The sequence below is a fragment of the Ascaphus truei genome, chromosome 5, assembly GCF_040206685.1.
Source record: "Ascaphus truei isolate aAscTru1 chromosome 5, aAscTru1.hap1, whole genome shotgun sequence".
NCBI lineage: Eukaryota > Metazoa > Chordata > Amphibia > Anura > Ascaphidae > Ascaphus > Ascaphus truei.
Window position 1 is genome coordinate 4,310,894 of NC_134487.1, and position 21,688 is coordinate 4,332,581.

General features: G+C 55.7%; 1 protein-coding gene across 1 annotated transcript in view; it reads right to left on the minus strand.

Annotated features, from left to right (window-relative positions):
* Nucleotides 1-21,688, minus strand: part of PPP6R2 (protein phosphatase 6 regulatory subunit 2) — a 210,669-nt gene that overhangs the window by 30,339 nt on the left and 158,642 nt on the right. The window contains exons 18-21 of the mRNA XM_075599251.1: nucleotides 17,125-17,297; nucleotides 13,816-13,981; nucleotides 13,332-13,420; nucleotides 5,271-5,475 (exon numbers count right to left, since the gene is read on the minus strand). Coding sequence (XP_075455366.1) covers nucleotides 5,271-5,475; nucleotides 13,332-13,420; nucleotides 13,816-13,981; nucleotides 17,125-17,297 — 633 coding nt within the window. The remainder of the gene's footprint in view (nucleotides 1-5,270; nucleotides 5,476-13,331; nucleotides 13,421-13,815; nucleotides 13,982-17,124; nucleotides 17,298-21,688) is intronic.

The following is a 21,688-nucleotide window of genomic DNA, read 5'->3' on the forward strand; positions in this document are numbered from 1 at the left end:
CGTTCCCTTTTTTGCAGTTTTAGAGCGTCCGTCTCCTGTGTTTTGCCTTTACACTTCTCCTTCGGACACAACGCACCCAATACACTTATTTTTGATCAGTGCACGCCTTGTTGCTGTATACTGTATGTATGTATATGTAGATATATATATATATATATAGATATATATGTATATCTATATATATATATATATATATATATATATATATATATATATATATATAGAAAAGCAGTTCACCCCAGCAGGAAGCAAACAAAAGACAGCACTCAAGGTTAGTGAAAAAAAAAAAAAAAAAAAAAACCCTGAGGCATGTCCTGCATGGGGCTGAAACGTTGGTCATACTTGTGCTGTATTTCTACTGATTACAGGTTTTTTTTTTCACTAACCTTGAGTGCTGTGTTTTGTTTGCTTCCTGCTGGGGTGAACTGCTTTTCTATGTTTATTTTTATAGGACATGCACCAGTGTTTATGCTTTGTATTGGAGTGCCAGCTGTTCCCTTATTATATATATATAGATATATACACACAGATATATATACATACACATACATACATACATACATACATATAAAGAAAAGAGATATTTACCAGATGTTGGTCCGGGAAACAGAGACAGCACACAGGTACGTCCCTGAGGAAGGTCACATTCTGATGACCGAAACGTTGGATGCAGTGCCATGTACTTCTTATGAATACAGTTTTTGTGTACTTTCCTGGCTGTGTGCTGTCTCTGTTTCCCGGACCAACATCTGGTAAATATCTCTTTTCATGTGTGCATATGGGATAAGCATCAGTGGATCATCAGTTTACAGTGTGCCAACTGCCCTTGTTTTGTGTGTGTGTGTGTGTGTGTGTATATATATATTTCATTTCACTTGCTTCATTCATTGTAACATCGCCGGAAGAAGAGATCAGTGTATCTCGAAAGCTCGCACAAATAAAAGCATTTCGTTAGCCACAGAACGGTATCATCTATTTATTTTTTGATTATTGAAGCTCGGCTAACACGGTACCGATACCTCTACACATATATATATATATGTATCTTATACTATATTAGTGAAAGCACTGTATGTTTGCCTGCCTGGATGTCCGGTGTCCCTAGCGGCAATCTCATTGGTCCCTTGGGCCGCCCGCCCCCGCACACCTCTCATTGGCCTCACACACTCACACCACCCCCTTGGCCCGCCCCTGAGGCGGAGTGACGGGCCAAAGGTCCACAAAAAAAAACAAAAAAAAAAAAAACACACACACACACACACACACACACACACACACACACACACACACACACATTCCCACACCCCCAAGCTCACACACACCTCACCCCCCCAAGCTTACCCCCCCCCAAGCTCACACCCCCCCCCCCCAAGCTCACACCCCGGCGCCGCTACAGTCAGCGGGGGAGCGGAGCGAGCGCCCGGGACACACGCGGGGGAGCGGCCACAACACGCTGCCTCCCGCCTCACATCCACGTGGGAGCGGCCGGATGGGTGAGGCAGCATACCCACGGGCCTCGCCGCACGCTCCTCGGCACCGGCTCACCTCTCCCACCCCCCTCACAGCAAAGACCAGCCTACCCGGCGCCGCCTGCAACGCTCCTAGGCACCGCCGCCTCACCTCGAGCCGGAGGGCAGCGGGGGGGCTCCCGCCCTGCAGGAGGCCTCACCTCGAGCGGGGGGGCTCCCGCCCTGCAGGAGGCCTCACCTCGAGCGGGGGGGCTCCCGCCCTGCAGGAGGCCTCACCTCGAGCCGGAGGGCAGCGGGGGGGCTCCCGCCCTGCAGGAGGCCTCACCTCGAGCCGGAGGGCAGCGGGGGGGCTCCCGCCCTGCAGGAGGCCTCACCTCGAGCCGGAGGGCAGCGGGGGGGCTCCCGCCCTGCAGGAGGCCTCACCTCGAGCCGGGGGGCTGCGGGGGGGGCTCCCGCCCTGCAGGAGGCCTCACCTCGAGCCGGGGGGCTGCGGGGGGGGCTCCCGCCCTGCAGGAGGCCTCACCTCGAGCCGGAGGCCAGCGGCCAGCGGGGGGGCTCCCGCCCTGCAGGAGGCCTCACCTCGAGCCGGAGGCCAGCGGCCAGCGGGGGGGCTCCCGCCCTGCAGGAGGCCTCACCTCGAGCCGGAGGGCAGCGGGGGGGCTCCCGCCCTGCAGGAGGCCTCACCTCGAGCCGGGGGGCTGCGGGGGGGGCTCCCGCCCTGCAGGAGGCCTCACCTCGAGCCGGGGGGCTGCGGGGGGGGCTCCCGCCCTGCAGGAGGCCTCACCTCGAGCCGGAGGCCAGCGGCCAGCGGGGGGGCTCCCGCCCTGCAGGAGGCCTCACCTCGAGCCGGAGGCAGCGGGGGGGCTCCCGCCCTGCAGGAGGCCTCACCTCGAGCCGGAGAGCAGTGGGGGGGCTCCCGCCCTGCAGGAGGCCTCACCTCGAGCCGGAGGGCAGTGGGGGGGCTCCCGCCCTGCCGGGGGGGCTCCCGCCCTGCAGGAGGCCTCACCTCGAGGAACATGCTGCCGACTGCAAGGTAAGCAGCTCTCCCCCCACACCCCCCCATTCCTTCATTGCCAGCCTCAACCCTCCATACACACACACACTATATATATACATACACATACACATACACAGAGACACACACACACAGAGACCACACACACACACACATGTAGGCGCACACACACACATGTAGGCACACACACACACACACACACATGTAGGCACACACACACGTCCACAGACACACACATGTAGACACACACACATGTAGACAGACACACACACACGTAGACAGACACACACGCACACACACACACACCTATACAGACACACGTATACACACACACACGTATACACACAGGCACACGTAGACACACAGACACACGTAGACACAAAGAAACACGTAGACACACAGACACACGTAGACACACAGACACACCTATACACACAGACACACACCTATACACACACACACACACACCTATACACACACACACACACGTATACACACAGACACACACGTATACACACAGACACACACGTATACACACAGACACACACGTATACACACAGACACACACGTTTACACACACACACACACACACGTACACACACGTATACACACACACACACACACGTACAAACACACACGTACAAACACACACGTAGACACACGTGTACACACACACACGTACACACACACACACGTAGACACACACACACGTAGACACACACACACGTAGACACACACACACGTAGACACACATACACACGTATACACACACACACGTAGACACACACACACGTATACACACGCACGTAGACACACACACATGTACACGTAGACACACACACACATGTACACGTAGACACGTACACACACACACATGTACACGTATACTCACACACATGTACACGTACACACACACATGGAGACATACACACACACATGGAGACATACACACACGCACATGTACACACACATGTATACATACACATAATGTATACACACACACATGTATACACACACATGTATACACACACACACACACACACACACACATACACACGTGTATACACACACAAACATGTATACACACAAATGTACACACACACATGTATACACACACACACACACATACTATGTATACACACAAACATGTATACACACGTGTATACACACGTGTATACACACACATGGAGACATACACACACGCACATGTACACATACTGTATACACACACACATGTATACACACACACACACACACATGTATACACACACGTATACACACACACAAACATGTATACACACACACAAACATGTATACACACACACAAATGTATACACACACACATGTACACACACACACATGTACACACACACACACACACATACTATGTATACACACAAACATGTATAGACACACACAAACATGTATACACACATGTGTATACACATGTGTATACACACATGTGTATACACACACGTACACATGTATACACACACACACACAATATATACATACACACAATGTCTACACACACATGTGTATACACGTCTATACACACATGTGTATACACACACATGTGTATACACACACGTATACACACACGTATACACACACACACGTACACACACACACACACGTACACATGTATACACACACACGTACACATGTATACACACACACACACACATACAATGTATACACACACACACACACGTGTATACACACACACGTGTGTATACACACACACGTATACACACACACACTATCCCCAGCAAAACCACATCAGCACACCGCTATCCCATGCCCCCCCAGCACACTGGCATTCTCGGCTCCCCGCCAATCCCAGCCCCCATCAACACCATCAGCACCCACACATCGGCACCTTTGCACCTCCCCCATCGGCACACCCACATCCGCACCCCCACATCCGCACCCCCACATCAGCACCAAACCCTCCAAAATCAGCACACCGATACAATCACCATCAGTACAGCCACAGCAGCACTACCACCGCACATGGGCCGCGTTGACCACTCCTCACCCAAATGCCACACCCACACCACAAACATCCCGGGCAACGCCGGGGCTCTCAGCTAGTATATATATATATATATACACACACACACACACACATATATATATACACACACACATATATATATACACACACACACACACACACATATATATATATACACACACACGTACATCTATATATCAAATGGAAATATTACTGCCACCTTTTGCTTCAAAACCATTCAACATGGTTCCCTATAGGCTTAAGCTTGCTGCATGGTCACAGCTTTGAGCACAGCCAGGGTTAAGATGCATAGCCAGTAAACCCACCCACAGACAGACTGTTTCGACCTTAATGGGTCTCCTCAGTGTGGGGTTGGTTATACCGGCTATATAAAAATGAAGCAAGGGATAGGTTTTACCACACTTACGTAAGTTATGGTGGGTAAAAAAAGTGACAAAAACCCTCCACAGTAAAGCATATAGCAAATGGAAATATTCCTGTATGCTCATTTGCATGTCTTAGACAGGTCTGCAACCCCGCCTTTCATCATTATCACCCAGCACACAGCACTTCCACTGCAGCAAGGGATTCTGGGAAATGACATGCAAATGAGCACACAATGTGTCACCTTTTGCCTGGAAAATCCATTCACACGGAGCCCATATAAGCTGATGGTCAGACTTGCTTTGCTAGTCCCAGGCTGTGCTTAGAAGCTGAGTGACCGGCGATGCTGAGTGACCGGCGATGCTGACCGCTCCCCTCTCACCTGCTAAACGTCGCCTTCTCATTCTTGGCGTCCACGGTGAGTCTGATGGTCTCGTGTCCGGCTCCTGTACTGATAGTCTCGGTGATGATGTTGGTTTTCTCCTCCTCCTCACTGTCTGAGCCCCCCGAGGAGCTGCTGTCAGAGCCCACCACGGGGGCCTTCCTGGCCACGCACACGTTCCACGCGCAGGGCGAGGTGGTGCTGACTGAGCAAACACAAAGAGGAGACAGTCCGTGGCTCCTCAATACATTTACACACAAAGACAAAACAGTCCGTGGCTCTGTGGCTTCTCACTACATTTACACACAAAGAGGAAACAGGCCGTGGCACCTCTGTGGCTTCTCATTACATTTACACACAAACACGAAACTGTCCGTGGCTCCTCTGTGGCTTCTCACTACATTTACACACAAACACGAAACTGTCCGTGGCTCCTCTGTGGCTTCTCACTACATTTACACACAAAGAGGAAACAGTCCGTGGCTCCTCTGTGGCTTCTCATTACATTTACACACAAGGCTAACTCTGCGCTATCACATATTTCTCCTACCACCCACTCTTATTTCCCGCAACAGAATACACACAACGTGTACATACGATCTCCAGCCACCAATCAGAGAGCTTGCTGAAGGAGGCAAGAAAGTGGCCTCCATATGAATCTCAGCAAGACCAAAACAATGGTCAACACATGGCAACTCTACAGAGGGGCCGGCAAGGGTCAACGGGGGGGGGGGGGCGGGGGGTCTGGCGACTGAATAAAACTGAGATGGAGCATTTGGAAGAATAAGACAATCTCACAAAGGAAACTTCCACTGTATCCTGCCCGGGCTCACTTATGGATGTGACCGTGTATCCTGCCCGTGCTCACGTATGGATGTGACCGTGTATCCTGCCCGCGCTCACGTATGGATGTGACCGTGTATCCTGCCCGTGCTCACGTATGGATGTGACCCGTGTATCCTGCCCGCGCTCATGTATGGATGTGACCCGTGTATACTGCCCATTCTCACGTATGGATGTGACCCGCGTATCCTGCCCGGGCACACTTATGGATGTGACCCGTGTATCCTGCCCGTGCTCACGTATGGATGTGACCCGTGTATCCTGCCCGCGCTCATGTACGGATGTGACCCGTGTATCCTGCCCGTGCTCACGTATGGATGTGACCTGTGTATACTGCCCATTCTCACGTATGGATGTGACCCGTGTATCCTGCCCGTGCTCACGTACGGATGTGACCCGTGTATCCTGCCCGTGCTCACGTATGGATGTGACCTGTGTATACTGCCCATTCTCACGTATGGATGTGAGCCGTGTATCCTGCCCATTCTCACGTATGGATGTGACCCGTATATCCTGCCCGCGCTCACGTATGGATGTGACCGTGTATCCTGCCCGTGCTCACGTACGGATGTGACCCGTGTATCCTGCACGTGCTCACGTATGGATGTGACCCGTGTATCCTGCCCGTGCTCACGTATGGATGTGACCCCTGTATCCTGCCCGCGCTCACGTATGGATGTGACCCGTGTATCCTGCCCGTGCTCACGTATGGATGTGACCCGTGTATCCTGCCCGCGCTCACGTATGGATGTGACCCGTGTATCCTGCCCGTGCTCACGTATGGATGTGACCCGTGTATCCTGCCCGTGCTCACGTACGGATGTGACCCGTGTATCCTGCCCGCGCTCATGTATGGATGTGACCTGTGTATACTGCCCATTCTCACGTATGGATGAGAGCCGTGTATCCTGCCCGCGCTCACGTACGGATGTGACCCGTGTATCCTGCCCATTCTCACGTATGGATGTGACCCGCGTATCCTGCCTGTGCTCACGTATGGATGTGACCCGTGTATCCTGCCCGTGCTCACGTATGGATGTGACCCGTGTATCCTGTCCGTGCTCACGTATGGATGTGACCCGTGTGTATCCTGTCCGTGCTCACGTATGGATGTGACCTGTGTATACTGCCCATTCTCACGTATGGATGTGACCCCTGTATCCTGCCCGTGCTCACGTATGGATGTGACCGTGTATCCTGCCCGTGCTCACGTATGGATGTGACCCATGTATCCTGCCCGTGCTCACGTATGGATGTGACCCGTGTATCCTGCCCGTGCTCACGTATGGATGTGACCCGCGTATCCTGCCCGTGCTCACGTATGGATGTGACCCGTGTATCCTGCCCGCGCTCACGTACGGATGTGACCCGTGTATCCTGCCCGTGCTCACGTATGGATGTGACCCGTGTATCCTGCCCGCGCTCACGTACGGATGTGACCCGTGTATCCTGCCCGTGCTCACGCATAGATGTGACCCGTGTATCCTGCCCGTGCTCACGCATGGATGTGACCCGTGTATCCTGCCCGTGCTCACGTACGGATGTGACCCGTGTATCCTGCCCGTGCTCACGTATGGATGTGACCCGTGTATCCTGCCCGTGCTAACGTATGGATGTGACCCGTGTATCCTGCCCGTGCTCACGTACGGATGTGAGCCGTGTATCCTGCCCGTGCTCACGTACGGATGTGACCCGTGTATCCTGCCCGTGCTCACGTACGGATGTGACCCGTGTATACTGCCCATTCTCACGTATGGATGTGAGCCGTGTATCCTGTCCGTGCTCACGTATGGATGTGACCCGTGTATCCTGTCCGCGCTCACGTATGGATGTGACCCGTGTATCCTCCCCGCGCTCACGTACGGATGTGACCCGTGTATCCTGCCCGCGCTCACGTATGGATGTGACCCGTGTATCCTGCCCGCGCTCACGTACGGATGTGACCCGTGTATCCTGTCCGCGCTCATGTATGGATGTGACCCGTGTATCCTGCCCGTGCTCACGTATGGATGTGACCCCTGTATCCTGCCCGTGCTCACGTATGGATGTGAGCCGTGTATCCTGCCCGTGCTCACGTATGGGTGTGACCCGTGTATCCTGTCCGTGCTCACGTATGGATGTGAGCCGTGTATCCTGCCCGTGCTCACGTATGGATGTGACCCGTGTATCCTGCCCGTGCTCACGTATGGGTGTGACCCGTGTATCCTGTCCGTGCTCACGTATGGATGTGACCCGTGTATCCTGCCCGTGCTCACGTATGGATGTGACCCGTGTATCCTGCCCGTGCTCACGTACGGATGTGACCCGTGTATCCTGCCCGTGCTCACGTATGGATGTGACCTGTGTATACTGCCCATTCTCACGTATGGATGTGAGCCGTGTATCCTGCCCATTCTCACGTATGGATGTGACCCGTATATCCTGCCCGCGCTCACGTATGGATGTGACCGTGTATCCTGCCCGTGCTCACGTACGGATGTGACCCGTGTATCCTGCACGTGCTCACGTATGGATGTGACCCGTGTATCCTGACCGCGCTCACGTATGGATGTGACCCGTGTATCCTGCCCGTGCTCACGTATGGATGTGAGCCATGTATCCTGCCCGTGCTCACGTATGGATGTGATCCGTGTATCCTGCCCGCGCTCACGTATGGATGTGAGCCGTGTATCCTGCCCGCGCTCACGTATGGATGTGAGCCGTGTATCCTGCCCGTGCTCACGTATGGATGTGACCCGTGTATCCTGCCCGTGCTCACGTATGGATGTGACCCGTGTATCCTGCCCGTGCTCACGTATGGATGTGACCCGTGTATCCTGCCTGTGCTCACGTATGGATGTGACCAGTGTATCCTGCCCGTGCTCACGTATGGATGTGACCCGTGTATCCTGCCCGCGCTCACGTATGGATGTGACCCGTGTATCCTGCCCGCGCTCACGTATGGATGTGACCCGTGTATCCTGCCCGCGCTCATGTATGGATGTGACCGTGTATCCTGCCCGTGCTCACGTATGGATGTGACCCGTGTATCCTGCCCGGGCTCACGTATGGATGTGACCCGTGTATCCTGCCCGTGCTCACGTATGGATGTGACCCGTGTATCCTGCCCGTGCTCACGTATGGATGTGACCCGTGTATCCTGCCCGTGCTCATGTATGGATGTGACCTGTGTATCCTGCCCGTGCTCACGTATGGATGTGATCCGTGTATCCTGCCCGTGCTCACGCATGGATGTGATCCGTGTATCCTGCCCGTGCTCACTTATGGATGTGACCCCTGTATCCTGCCAGTACTCACGTATGGATGTGACCTGTGTATCCTGCCCGTGCTCACGTATGGATGTGACCGTGTATCCTGCCCGCGCTCACGTACGGATGTGAGCCGTGTATCCTGCCTGCGCTCACGTACAGATGTGACCCGTGTATCCTGCCCGTGCTCACGTACGGATGTGACCCACGTATCCTGCCCGTGCTCACGTATGGATGTGACCCCTGTATCCTGCCCGTACTCACGTATGGATGTGACCTGTGTATCCTGCCCGCGCTCACGTATGGATGGGACCCGTGTATCCTGCCCGTGCTCACGTATGGATGTGACCGTGTATCCTGCCCGTGCTCACGTATGGATGTGACCGTGTATCCTGCCCGTGCTCACGTATGGATGTGACCCGTGTATCCTGCCCGTGCTCACGTATGGATGTGAGCCGTGTATCCTGCCCGTACTCACGTATGGATGTGAGCCGTGTATCCTGCCCGTACTCACGTATGGGTTTGACCCGTGTATCCTGCCCGTGCTCACGTATGGATGTGACCCGTGTATCCTGCCCGTGCTCATGTATGGGTGTGACCCGTGTATCCTGTCCGTGCTCACGTATGGATGTGACCCCTGTATCCTGCCCATGCTCACGTATGGATGTGACCCGTGTATCCTGCCTGTGCTCACGTATGGATGTGACCGTGTATCCTGCCTGTGCTCACGTATGGATGTGACCCGTGTATCCTGCCCGTGCTCACGTATGGATGTGACCCGTGTATCCTGCCCGTGCTCACGTATGGATGTGACCCGCGTATCCTGCCCGTGCTCACGTATGGATGTGACCCGTGTATCCTGCCCGTGCTCACGTATGGATGTGACCCGTGTATCCTGCCCGTGCTCACGTATGGATGTGACCCGTATATCCTGCCCGTGCTCACGTATGGATGTGACCCGTATATCCTGCCCGCGCTCACGTATGGATGTGACAGTGTATCCTGCCCGTGCTCACGTACGGATGTGACCCGTGTATCCTGCCCGTACTCACGTATGGATGTGACCCGTGTATCCTGCCCGTACTCACGTATGGATGTGACCCGTGTATCCTGCCCATGCTCACGTATGGATGTGACCCGTGTATCCTGCCCGTACTCACGTACGGATGTGACCCGTGTATCCTGCCCGTACTCACGTATGGATGTGACCCGTGTATCCTGCCCGCGCTCACGTATGGATGTGACCCGTGTATCCTGCCCGTGCTCACGTATGGATGTGACCGTGTATCCTGCCCGCGCTCACGTATGGATGTGACCGCGTATCCTGCCCGTGCTCACGTATGGATGTGACCGTGTATCCTGCCCGCGCTCACGTATGGATGTGACCCGTGTATCCTGCCCGTGCTCACGTATGGATGTGACCCGTGTATCCTGCCCGTGCTCACGTATGGATGTGACCCGTGTATCCTGCCCGTGCTCACGTATGGATGTGACCCGTGTATCCTGCCCGTGCTCACGTATGGATGTGACCCGTGTATCCTGCCCGTGCTCACGTATGGATGTGACCCGTGTATCCTGCCCGCGCTCACGTATGGATGTGAGCCGTGTATCCTGCCCGCGCTCACGTATGGATGTGACCGTGTATCCTGCCCGTGCTCACGTATGGATGTGACCGTGTATCCTGCCCGTGCTCACGTATGGATGTGACCCGTGTATCCTGCCCGTGCTCACGTATGGATGTGACCCGTGTATCCTGCCCGTGCTCACGTATGGATGTGACCCGTGTATCCTGCCCGTGCTCACGTATGGATGTGACCCGTGTATCCTGCCCGTGCTCACGTATGGATGTGACCCGTGTATCCTGCCCGTGCTCACGTATGGATGTGACCCGTGTATCCTGCCCGTGCTCACGTATGGATGTGACCCGTGTATCCTGCCCGCGCTCACGTATGGATGTGACCCGTGTATCCTGCCCGTGCTCACGTATGGATGTGACCCGTGTATCCTGCCCGTGCTCACGTATGGATGTGACCCGTGTATCCTGCCCGCGCTCACGTATGGATGTGAGCCGTGTATCCTGCCCGTGCTCACGTATGGATGTGACCCGCGTATCCTGCCCGGGCTTACTTATGGATGTGACCCGTATATCCTGCCCGTGCTCACGTATGGATGTGACCCGTGTATACTGCCCATGCTCACGTATGGATGTGACCCGTGTATCCTGCCCGTGCTCACGTATGGATGTGACCCGTGTATCCTGCCCGTGCTCACGTATGGATGTGACCCGTGTATCCTGCCCGCGCTCACGTACGGATGTGACCCGTGTATCCTGCCCGCGCTCACGTATGGATGTGAGCCGTGTATCCTGCCCGTGCTCACGTATGGATGTGACCCGTGTATCCTGCCCGGGCTCACTTATGGATGTGACCCGTGTATCCTGCCCGTGCTCACGTACGGATGTGACTCGTGTATCCTGCCCGTGCTCACGTACAGATGTGACCCGCGTATCCTGCCCATGCTCACGTATGGATGTGACCCGTGTATCCTGCCCGTGATCACATATGGATGTGACCCGTATATCCTGCCCGCGCTCACGTATGGATGTGACCCGTGTATCCTGCCCGTGCTCACATATGGATGTGACCCGTATATCCTGCCCGCGCTCACGTATGGATGTGACCCGTGTATCCTGCCCGTGCTCACGTATGGATGTGACCTGTGTATCCTGCCCGTGCTCACGTATGGATGTGACCCGTGTATCCTGCCCGTGCTCACGTATGGATGTGACCCGTGTATCCTGCCCGCGCTCACGTACGGATGTGACCGTGTATCCTGCCCGTGCTCACGTATGGATGTGACCCGTGTATCCTGCCCGTGCTCACGTATGGATGTGACCCGTATATCCTGTCCGTGCTCACGTATGGATGTGACCCGTGTATCCTGCCCGCGCTCACGTATGGATGTGACCCGTGTATCCTGCCCGTGCTCACGTATGGATGTGAGCCGTGTATCCTGCCCGCGCTCACGTATGGATGTGACCCGTGTATCCTGCCCATGCTCACGTATGGATGTGACCCGTGTATCCTGCCCGTGCTCACGTATGGATGTGACCCCTGTATCCTGCCCGTGCTCACGTATGGATGTGACCCCTGTATCCTGCCCGTGCTCACGTATGGATGTGACCCCTGTATCCTGCCCGTGCTCACGTATGGATGTGACCCCTGTATCCTGCCCACGCATGGATGTGATCCGCGTATCTTGCTTGCGCTACGTATGGATGTGACTTGGGTATGCTGCCCAGGCTCACGTCTGCTCAAGGATGTCTTCTCTCTTCCCCCTTTGTATCTAAAGCCCTCTCCCGCCTTAAACCTCTCTCACTGACTGCCCCTCACCTCTGGAATGCCCTTCCCCTCAATACCCGGCTAGCACCCTCTCTATCCACCTTTAAGACCCACCTTAAGACACACTTGCTTAAAGAAGCATATGAATAGCACTGTGGATTATACTGGACACAGGATACATAAAGCTTGGCCCCCTGCAGACGCACTTACCAGAACTCCCTCCTACTGTCTCTGTACGTTCTCCCTACCTACCAATTAGACTGTAAGCTCCTCGGGGCAGGGACTCCTCTTCCTTAATGTTACTTTTATGTCTGAAGCACTTATTCCCATGATCTGTTATTTATATTATCTGTTATTTATATTATCTGTTATTTATATTATCTGTTATTTATATTATCTGTTATTTATTTTATTACCACGTGTGTTACTGCTGTGAAGCGCTGTGTACATTAATGGCGCTATATAAATAAAGATATACATACATATATACATATGACCTCACAGGAAGCCTAATGCCTGATCCTCCAATGTTAATTATACCACGCTGACCTGCCTCGGCTGTGCCACGTATCCCCGTTGTACCGGCTCTCGGAGCTGCCCCTATACCAGGTGCTGCACCCCTCACTTACAGAACGTGTCCTGGCTGTGTCTGGAGTGTCCCTCGGAGCCGCTGCTTTCTGTATCCACGGGGGAGCTGCACCGTGGCCCGGACTCGGAGCTGGGAGGGGGAGAGGAACACGTGGCTCGTATCTCCGTGGGAGAAGCCGGAGGCCCCCCGGGGGGATCAACGCTTCAAACCCACGTCCTGCAGCTCAGAGATCGCCACAATTACCCGGCATTACGCTTATTTAACCGCTTCACTGCCCGGGGAACCCCGCCGGGGAGTAACGTGGACATATTTACGTGGTTTGTGTGTAAAGATGATAGTTTATTTATCTCCTGAAACTGGACAGGTTATATCTCAATCATCTCCATTATTCTCCGGGTTTCAGGCTCAATTCTCAAACAAACATATTTCCAAAGGTTAGGGGACGTCTGGCCTGATGGAGACGCTCCCACGGTCCCTACAGGAAGTCCCACGTGTGTACAGACCGGCCACGGGGCCACGCTTACCAGCAGAAGGGCTGGAAGTCTGTGAATTTGGCCCATCCTTTCTCCTCCGGGGGGGCAGTCTCCGGAACCGGTGAATCCCAGACATTGGCGCCCACGTCCAGAGCCACGCCGGGGGTGGGGGGCTTGGCGTTCACCGGCTCGTCAAACACAGCCGTCCAGCCAGATTCTGAAGGCAAAGAGCAAAGTGGCATGTAGGGTGGGCAGAGAGAGCGTGGCAGTGTGTGCTGGGTAATAGTGTGTGCGTGTCTCTTATACATGTAGGGTGGGCAGAGAGAGCGTGGCAGTGTGTGCTGGGTAATAGTGTGGGCGTGTCTCTTATACATGTAGGGTGGGCAGAGAGAGCGTGGCAGTGTGTGCTGGGTAATAGTGTGGGCGTGTCTCTTATACATGTGGGGTGGGCAGAGAGAGCGTGGCATTGTGTGCTGGGTAATAGTGTGGGCGTGTCTCTTACTTATACATGTAGGGTGGGCAGAGAGAGCGTGGCAGTGTGTGCTGGGTAATAGTGTGGGCGTGTCTCTTATACATGTAGGGTGGGCAGAGAGAGCGTGGCAGTGTGTGCTGGGTAATAGTGTGGGCGTGTCTCTTATACATGTAGGGTGGGCAGAGAGAGCGTGGCATTGTGTGCTGGGTAATAGTGTGGGCGTGTCTCTTATACATGTGGGGTGGGCAGAGAGAGCGTGGCATTGTGTGCTGGGTAATAGTGTGGGCGTGTCTCTTACTTATACATGTAGGGTGGGCAGAGAGCGTGGCAGTGTGTGCTGGGTAATAGTGTGGGCGTGTCTCTTACTTATACATGTAGGGTGGGCAGAGAGCGTGGCAGTGTGTGCTGGGTAATAGTGTGGGCGTGTCTCTTATACATGTAGGGTGGGCAGAGAGAGCGTGGCAGTGTGTGCTGGGTAATAGTGTGGGCGTGTCTCTTATACATGTAGGGTGGGCAGAGAGAGCGTGGCAGTGTGTGCTGGGTAATAGTGTGGGCGTGTCTCTTACTTATACATGTAGGGTGGGCAGAGAGAGCGTGGCAGTGTGTGCTGGGTAATAGTGTGGGCGTGTCTCTTATACATGTAGGGTGGGCAGAGAGAGCGTGGCAGTGTGTGCTGGGTAATAGTGTGGGCGTGTCTCTTATACATGTAGGGTGGGCAGAGAGAGCGTGGCAGTGTGTGCTGGGTAATAGTGTGGGCGTGTCTCTTACTTATACATGTAGGGTGGGCAGAGAGAGCGTGGCAGTGTGTGCTGGGTAATAGTGTGGGCGTGTCTCTTATACATGTAGGGTGGGCAGAGAGAGCGTGGCAGTGTGTGCTGGGTAATAGTGTGGGCGTGTCTCTTACTTATACATGTAGGGTGGGCAGAGAGAGCGTGGCAGTGTGTGCTGGGTAATAGTGTGGGCGTGTCTCTTATACATGTAGGGTGGGCAGAGAGAGCGTGGCAGTGTGTGCTGGGTAATAGTGTGGGCGTGTTTCTTACTTATACATGTAGGGTGGGCAGAGAGAGCGTGGCAGTGTGTGCTGGGTAATAGTGTGGGCGTGTCTCTTACTTATACATGTAGGGTGGGCAGAGAGAGCGTGGCAGTGTGTGCTGGGTAATAGTGTGGGCGTGTCTCTTACTTATACATGTAGGGTGGGCAGAGAGAGCGTGGCAGTGTGTGCTGGGTAATAGTGTGGGCGTGTCTCTTATACATGTGGGGTGGGCAGAGAGAGCGTGGCATTGTGTGCTGGGTAATAGTGTGGGCGTGTCTCTTATACATGTAGGGTGGGCAGAGAGAGCGTGGCAGTGTGTGCTGGGTAATAGTGTGGGCGTGTCTCTTACTTATACATGTAGGGTGGGCAGAGAGAGCGTGGCAGTGTGTGCTGGGTAATAGTGTGGGCGTGTCTCTTATACATGTAGGGTGGGCAGAGAGAGCGTGGCAGTGTGTGCTGGGTAATAGTGTGGGCGTGTCTCTTATACATGTAGGGTGGGCAGAGAGAGCGTGGCATTGTGTGCTGGGTAATAGTGTGGGCGTGTCTCTTATACATGTAGGGTGGGCAGAGAGAGCGTGGCAGTGTGTGCTGGGTAATAGTGTGGGCGTGTCTCTTATACATGTGGGGTGGGCAGAGAGAGCGTGGCAGTGTGTGCTGAGTAATAGTGTGGGCGTGTCTCTTACTTATACATGTAGGGTGGGCAGAGAGAGCGTGGCAGTGTGTGCTGGGTAATAGTGTGGGCGTGTCTCTTATACATGTAGGGTGGGCAGAGAGAGCGTGGCAGTGTGTGCTGGGTAATAGTGTGGGCGTGTCTCTTATACATGTAGGGTGGGCAGAGAGAGCGTGGCAGTGTGTGCTGGGTAATAGTGTGGGCGTGTCTCTTACTTATACATGTAGGGTGGGCAGAGAGAGTGTGGCAGTGTGTGCTGGGTAATAGTGTGGGCGTGTCTCTTATACATGTAGGGTGGGCAGAGAGAGCGTGGCAGTGTGTGCTGGGTAATAGTGTGGGCGTGTCTCTTACTTATACATGTAGGGTGGGCAGAGAGAGCGTGGCAGTGTGTGCTGGGTAATAGTGTGGGCGTGTCTCTTATACATGTAGGGTGGGCAGAGAGAGCGTGGCAGTGTGTGCTGGGTAATAGTGTGGGCGTGTCTCTTATACATGTAGGGTGGGCAGAGAGAGCGTGGCAGTGTGTGCTGGGTAATAGTGTGGGCGTGTCTCTTACTTATACATGTAGGGTGGGCAGAGAGAGCGTGGCAGTGTGTGCTGGGTAATAGTGTGGGCGTGTCTCTTATACATGTAGGGTGGGCAGAGAGAGCGTGGCAGTGTGTGCTGGATAATAAATGTGGGCGTGTCTCTTATACATGTAGGGTGGGCAGAGAGAGCGTGGCAGTGTGTGCTGGGTAATAGTGTGGGCGTGTCTCTTACTTATACATGTAGGGTGGGCAGAGAGAGCGTGGCAGTGTGTGCTGGGTAATAGTGTGGGCGTGTCTCTTATACATGTAGGGTGGGCAGAGAGAGCGTGGCAGTGTGTGCTGGGTAATAGTGTGGGCGTGTCTCTTATACATGTAGGGTGGGCAGAGAGAGCGTGGCAGTGTGTGCTGGATAATAAATGTGGGCGTGTCTCTTATACATGTAGGGTGGGCAGAGAGAGCGTGGCAGTGTGTGCTGGATAATAAATGTGGGCGTGTCTCTTATACATGTAGGGTGGGCAGAGAGAGCGTGGCAGTGTGTGCTGGGTAATAGTGTTGGCGTGCTTGAGCAGGAGAGCGTGAGCGTCAGCGCTGCTCAGCGCTCCTCCCTACACCCTGTCCCAGGTCTTATTCTAGGAGGAGCGATGCAGTGTGCATGTCTCACCATCAGGAGCGCCGCCATCTTTCTGCTTGGGAGCGCTGATCGGGCTCAGAGCTCGCGGCGTCTCAACATCTCGCCGCTCCTCTTCCTCCTCATCAGATGCTGGGCCCCCGGCCGGCTCCCCATTCTCCAGGTCGCTGCGGGAGGAATCCTCTGAGGATTGGGACATTCCGAACCTGCAACCCAGGAGCACGTAGTATAGCAGGATTACCAAACCGGGACTGGGGAGCCAACCCAGGAGCACAGGATGAGGGAATGTGTGGGAGCGACGTGGAGAAGAGAGGCTGTAACCGCAGGACCTGGGAGATCACTGGGGAGTCTGCATCCAGCAGTGGGGAGACACGGGCTGGAGAGGATGGGATGAGGGAATGTGTGGGAGCGACGTGGAGAAGAGAGGCTGTAACCGCAGGACCTGGGAGATCACTGGGGAGTCTGCATCCAGCAGTGGGGAGACACGGGCTGGAGAGGATGGGGTGAGGGAATGTGTGGGAGCGACGTGGAGAAGAGAGGCTGTAACCGCAGGACCTGGGAGATCACTGGGGAGTCTGCATCCAGCAGTGGGGAGACACGGGCTGGAGAGGATGGGGTGAGGGAATGTGTGGGAGTGACGTGGAGAAGAGAGGCTGTAACCGCAGGACCTGGGAGATCACTGGGGAGGCTTCATCCAGCAGTGGGGAGACACGGGCTGGAGAGGATGGGATGAGGGAATGTGTGCGAGCGACGTGGAGAAGAGAGGCTGTAACCGCAGGACCTGGGAGATCACTGGGGGGGCTGCATCCAGCAGTGGGGAGAGAAGGGCTGGAGAGGATGGGATGAGGGAATGTGTGGGAGCGACGTGGAGAAGAGAGGCTGTAACCGCAGGACCTGGGAGATCACTGGGGAGACTTCATCCAGCAGTGGGGAGACACGGGCTGGAGAGGGTGGGATGAGGGAATGTGTGGGAGCGACGTGGAGAAGAGAGGCTGTAACCGCAGAACCTGGGAGATCACTGGGGAGTCTGCATCCAGCAGTGGGAAGACACGGGCTGGGGAGGATGGGATGAGGGAATGTGTGGGAGAGACGTGGAGAAGAGAGGCTGTAACCGCAGGACCTGGGAGATCACTGGGGAGTCTGCATCCAGCAGTGGGGAGACACGGGCTGGAGAGGATGGGATGAGGGAATGTGTGGGAGAGACGTGGAGAAGAGAGGCTGTAACCGCAGGACCTGGGAGATCACTGGGGGGGCTGCATCCAGCAGTGGGGAGACACGGGCTGGAGAGGATGGGATGAGGGAATGTGTGGGAGCGACGTGGAGAAGAGAGGCTGTAACCGCAGGACCTGGGAGATCACTGGGGAGTCTGCATCCAGCAGTGGGGGAGACACGGGCTGGAGAGGATGGGATGAGGGAATGTGTGGGAGCGACGTTGAGAAGAGAGGCTGTAACCGCAGGACCTGGGAGATCACTGGGGAGTCTGCATCCAGCAGTGGGGAGACACGGGCTGGAGAGGATGGGATGAGGGAATGTGTGCGAGCGACGTGGAGAAGAGAGGCTGTAACCGCAGGACCTGGGAGATCACTGGGGAGTCTGCATCCAGCAGTGGGGAGACACGGGCTGGAGAGGATGGGATGAGGGAATGTGTGGGAGCGACGTGGAGAAGAGAGGCTGTAACCGCAGGACCTGGGAGATCACTGGGGAGACTTCATCCAGCAGTGGGGAGACACGGGCTGGAGAGGGTGGGATGAGGGAATGTGTGGGAGCGACGTGGAGAAGAGAGGCTGTAACCGCAGGACCTGGGGGATCACTGGGGAGTCTGCATCCAGCAGTGGGGAGGCACGGGCTGGAGAGGATGGGATGAGGGAATGTGTGGGAGGGACGTGGAGAAGAGAGGCTGTAACCGCAGGACCTGGGAGATCACTGGGGAGGCTTCATCCAGCAGTGGGGAGACACGGGCTGGAGAGGATGGGATGAGGGAATGTGTGGGAGTGACGTGGAGAAGAGAGGCTGTAACCGCAGGACCTGGGAGATCACTGGGGAGTCTGCATCCAGCAGTGGGGAGACACGGGCTGGAGAGGATAGGATGAGGGAATGTGTGGGAGCGACGTGGAGTAGAGAGGCTGTAACCGCAGGACCTGGGAGATCACTGGGGAGGGTTCATCCAGCAGTGGAGAGACACGGGCTGGAGAGGATGGGCTGAGGGAATGTGTGGGAGCGACGTGGAGAAGAGAGGCTGTAACTGCAGGACCTGGGAGATCACTGGGGAGTCTGCATCCAGCAGTGGGGAGACACGGGCTGGGGAGGATGGGATGTGGGAATGTGTGGGAGAGACGTGGAGAAAAGAGGCTGTAACCGCAGGACCAGGGAGATCACTGGGGAGTCTGCATCCAGCAGTGGGGAGACACGGGCTGGAGAGGATGGGATGTGGGAATGTGTGGGAGCGACGTGGAGAAAAGAGGCTGTAACCGCAGGACCTGGGAGATCACTGGGGAGACTTCGTCCAGCAGTGGGGGAGACACGGGCTGGAGAGAGTGGGATGTGGGAATGTGTGGGAGCGACGTGGAGAAAAGAGGCTGTAACCGCAGGACCTGGGAGATCATTGGGGAGTCTTCATCCAGCAGTGGGGAGACACGGGCTGGAGCGGATGGGATGAGGGAATGTGTGGGAGCGACGTAGAGAAGAGGCTGTAACGCAGGACCTGGGGGATCACTGTCGAGGCTTCATCCAGCAGTGGGGAGACACGGGCTGGGGAGGATGGGATACGGGAATGTGTGGGAGCGACGTGGAGAAGAGAGGCTGTAACCGCAGGACCTGGGAGATCACTGGGGAGGCTTCATCCAGCATCGGGGAGACACGGGCTGGGGAGGATGGGATGAGAGAATGTGTGGGAGCGACGTGGAGAAGAGAGGCTGTAACTGCAGGACCTGGGAGATCACTGGGGAGGCTTCATCCAGCAGTGGGGAGACACCGGCTGGGGAGGATGAGGGAATGTGTGGGAGCGACGTGGAGAAGAGAGGCTGTAACCGCAGGACCTGGGAGATCACTGGGGAGTCTGCATCCAGCAGTGGGGAGACACGGGCTGGAGAGGATGGGATGAGGGAATGTGTGGGAGCGACGTGGAGAAGAGGCTGTAACCGCAGGACCTGGGGATCACTGGGGAGTCTGCATCCAGCAGTGGGGAGACACGGGCTGGAGAGGATGGGATGAGGGAATGTGTGGGAGCGACGTGGAGAAGAGGCTGTAACCGCAGGACCTGGGAGATCACTGGGGAGTCTGCATCCAGCAGTGGGGAGACACGGGCTGGAGAGGATGGGATGAGGGAATGTGTGGGAGCGACGTGGAGAAGAGGCTGTAACCGCAGGACCTGGGAGATCACTGGGGAGACTTCGTCCAGCAGTGGGGGAGACACGGGCTGGAGAGAGTGGGATGTGGGAATGTGTGGGAGCGACGTGGAGAAAAGAGGCTGTAACCGCAGGACCTGGGAGATCATTGGGGAGTCTTCATCCAGCAGTGGGGAGACACGGGCTGGAGCGGATGGGATGAGGGAATGTGTGGGAGCGACGTAGAGAAGAGGCTGTAACGCAGGACCTGGGGGATCACTGGGGAGGCTTCATCCAGCAGTGGGGAGACACGGGCTGGGGAGGATGGGATGAGGGAATGTGTGGGAGCGACGTGGAGAAGAGAGGCTGTAACCGCAGGACCTGGGAGATCACTGGGGAGGCTTCATCCAGCATCGGGGAGACACGGGCTGGGGAGGATGGGATGAGAGAATGTGTGGGAGCGACGTGGAGAAGAGAGGCTGTAACTGCAGGACCTGGGAGATCACTGGGGAGGCTTCATCCAGCAGTGGGGAGACACCGGCTGGGGAGGATGAGGGAATGTGTGGGAGCGACGTAGAGAAGAGGCTGTAACGCAGGACCTGGGGGATCACTGGGGAGGCTTCATCCAGCAGTGGGGAGACACGGGCTGGGGAGGATGGGATGAGAGAATGTGTGGGAGCGACGTGGAGAAGAGAGGCTGTAACCGCAGGACCTGGGAGATCACTGGGGAGTCTGCATCCAGCAGTGGGGAGACACGGGCTGGAGAGGATGGGATGAGGGAATGTGTGGGAGGGACGTGGAGAAGAGAGGCTGTAACCGCAGGACCTGGGAGATCACTGGGGAGGCTTCATCCAGCAGTGGGGAGACACGGGCTGGAGAGGATGGGATGAGGGAATGTGTGGGAGTGACGTGGAGAAGAGAGGCTGTAACCGCAGGACCTGGGAGATCACTGGGGAGTCTGCATCCAGCAGTGGGGAGACACGGGCTGGAGAGGATAGGATGAGGGAATGTGTGGGAGCGACGTGGAGTAGAGAGGCTGTAACCGCAGGACCTGGGAGATCACTGGGGAGGGTTCATCCAGCAGTGGAGAGACACGGGCTGGAGAGGATGGGCTGAGGGAATGTGTGGGAGCGACGTGGAGAAGAGAGGCTGTAACTGCAGGACCTGGGAGATCACTGGGGAGTCTGCATCCAGCAGTGGGGAGACACGGGCTGGAGAGGATGGGATGAGGGAATGTGTGGGAGCGACGTGGAGAAGAGAGGCTGTAACTGCAG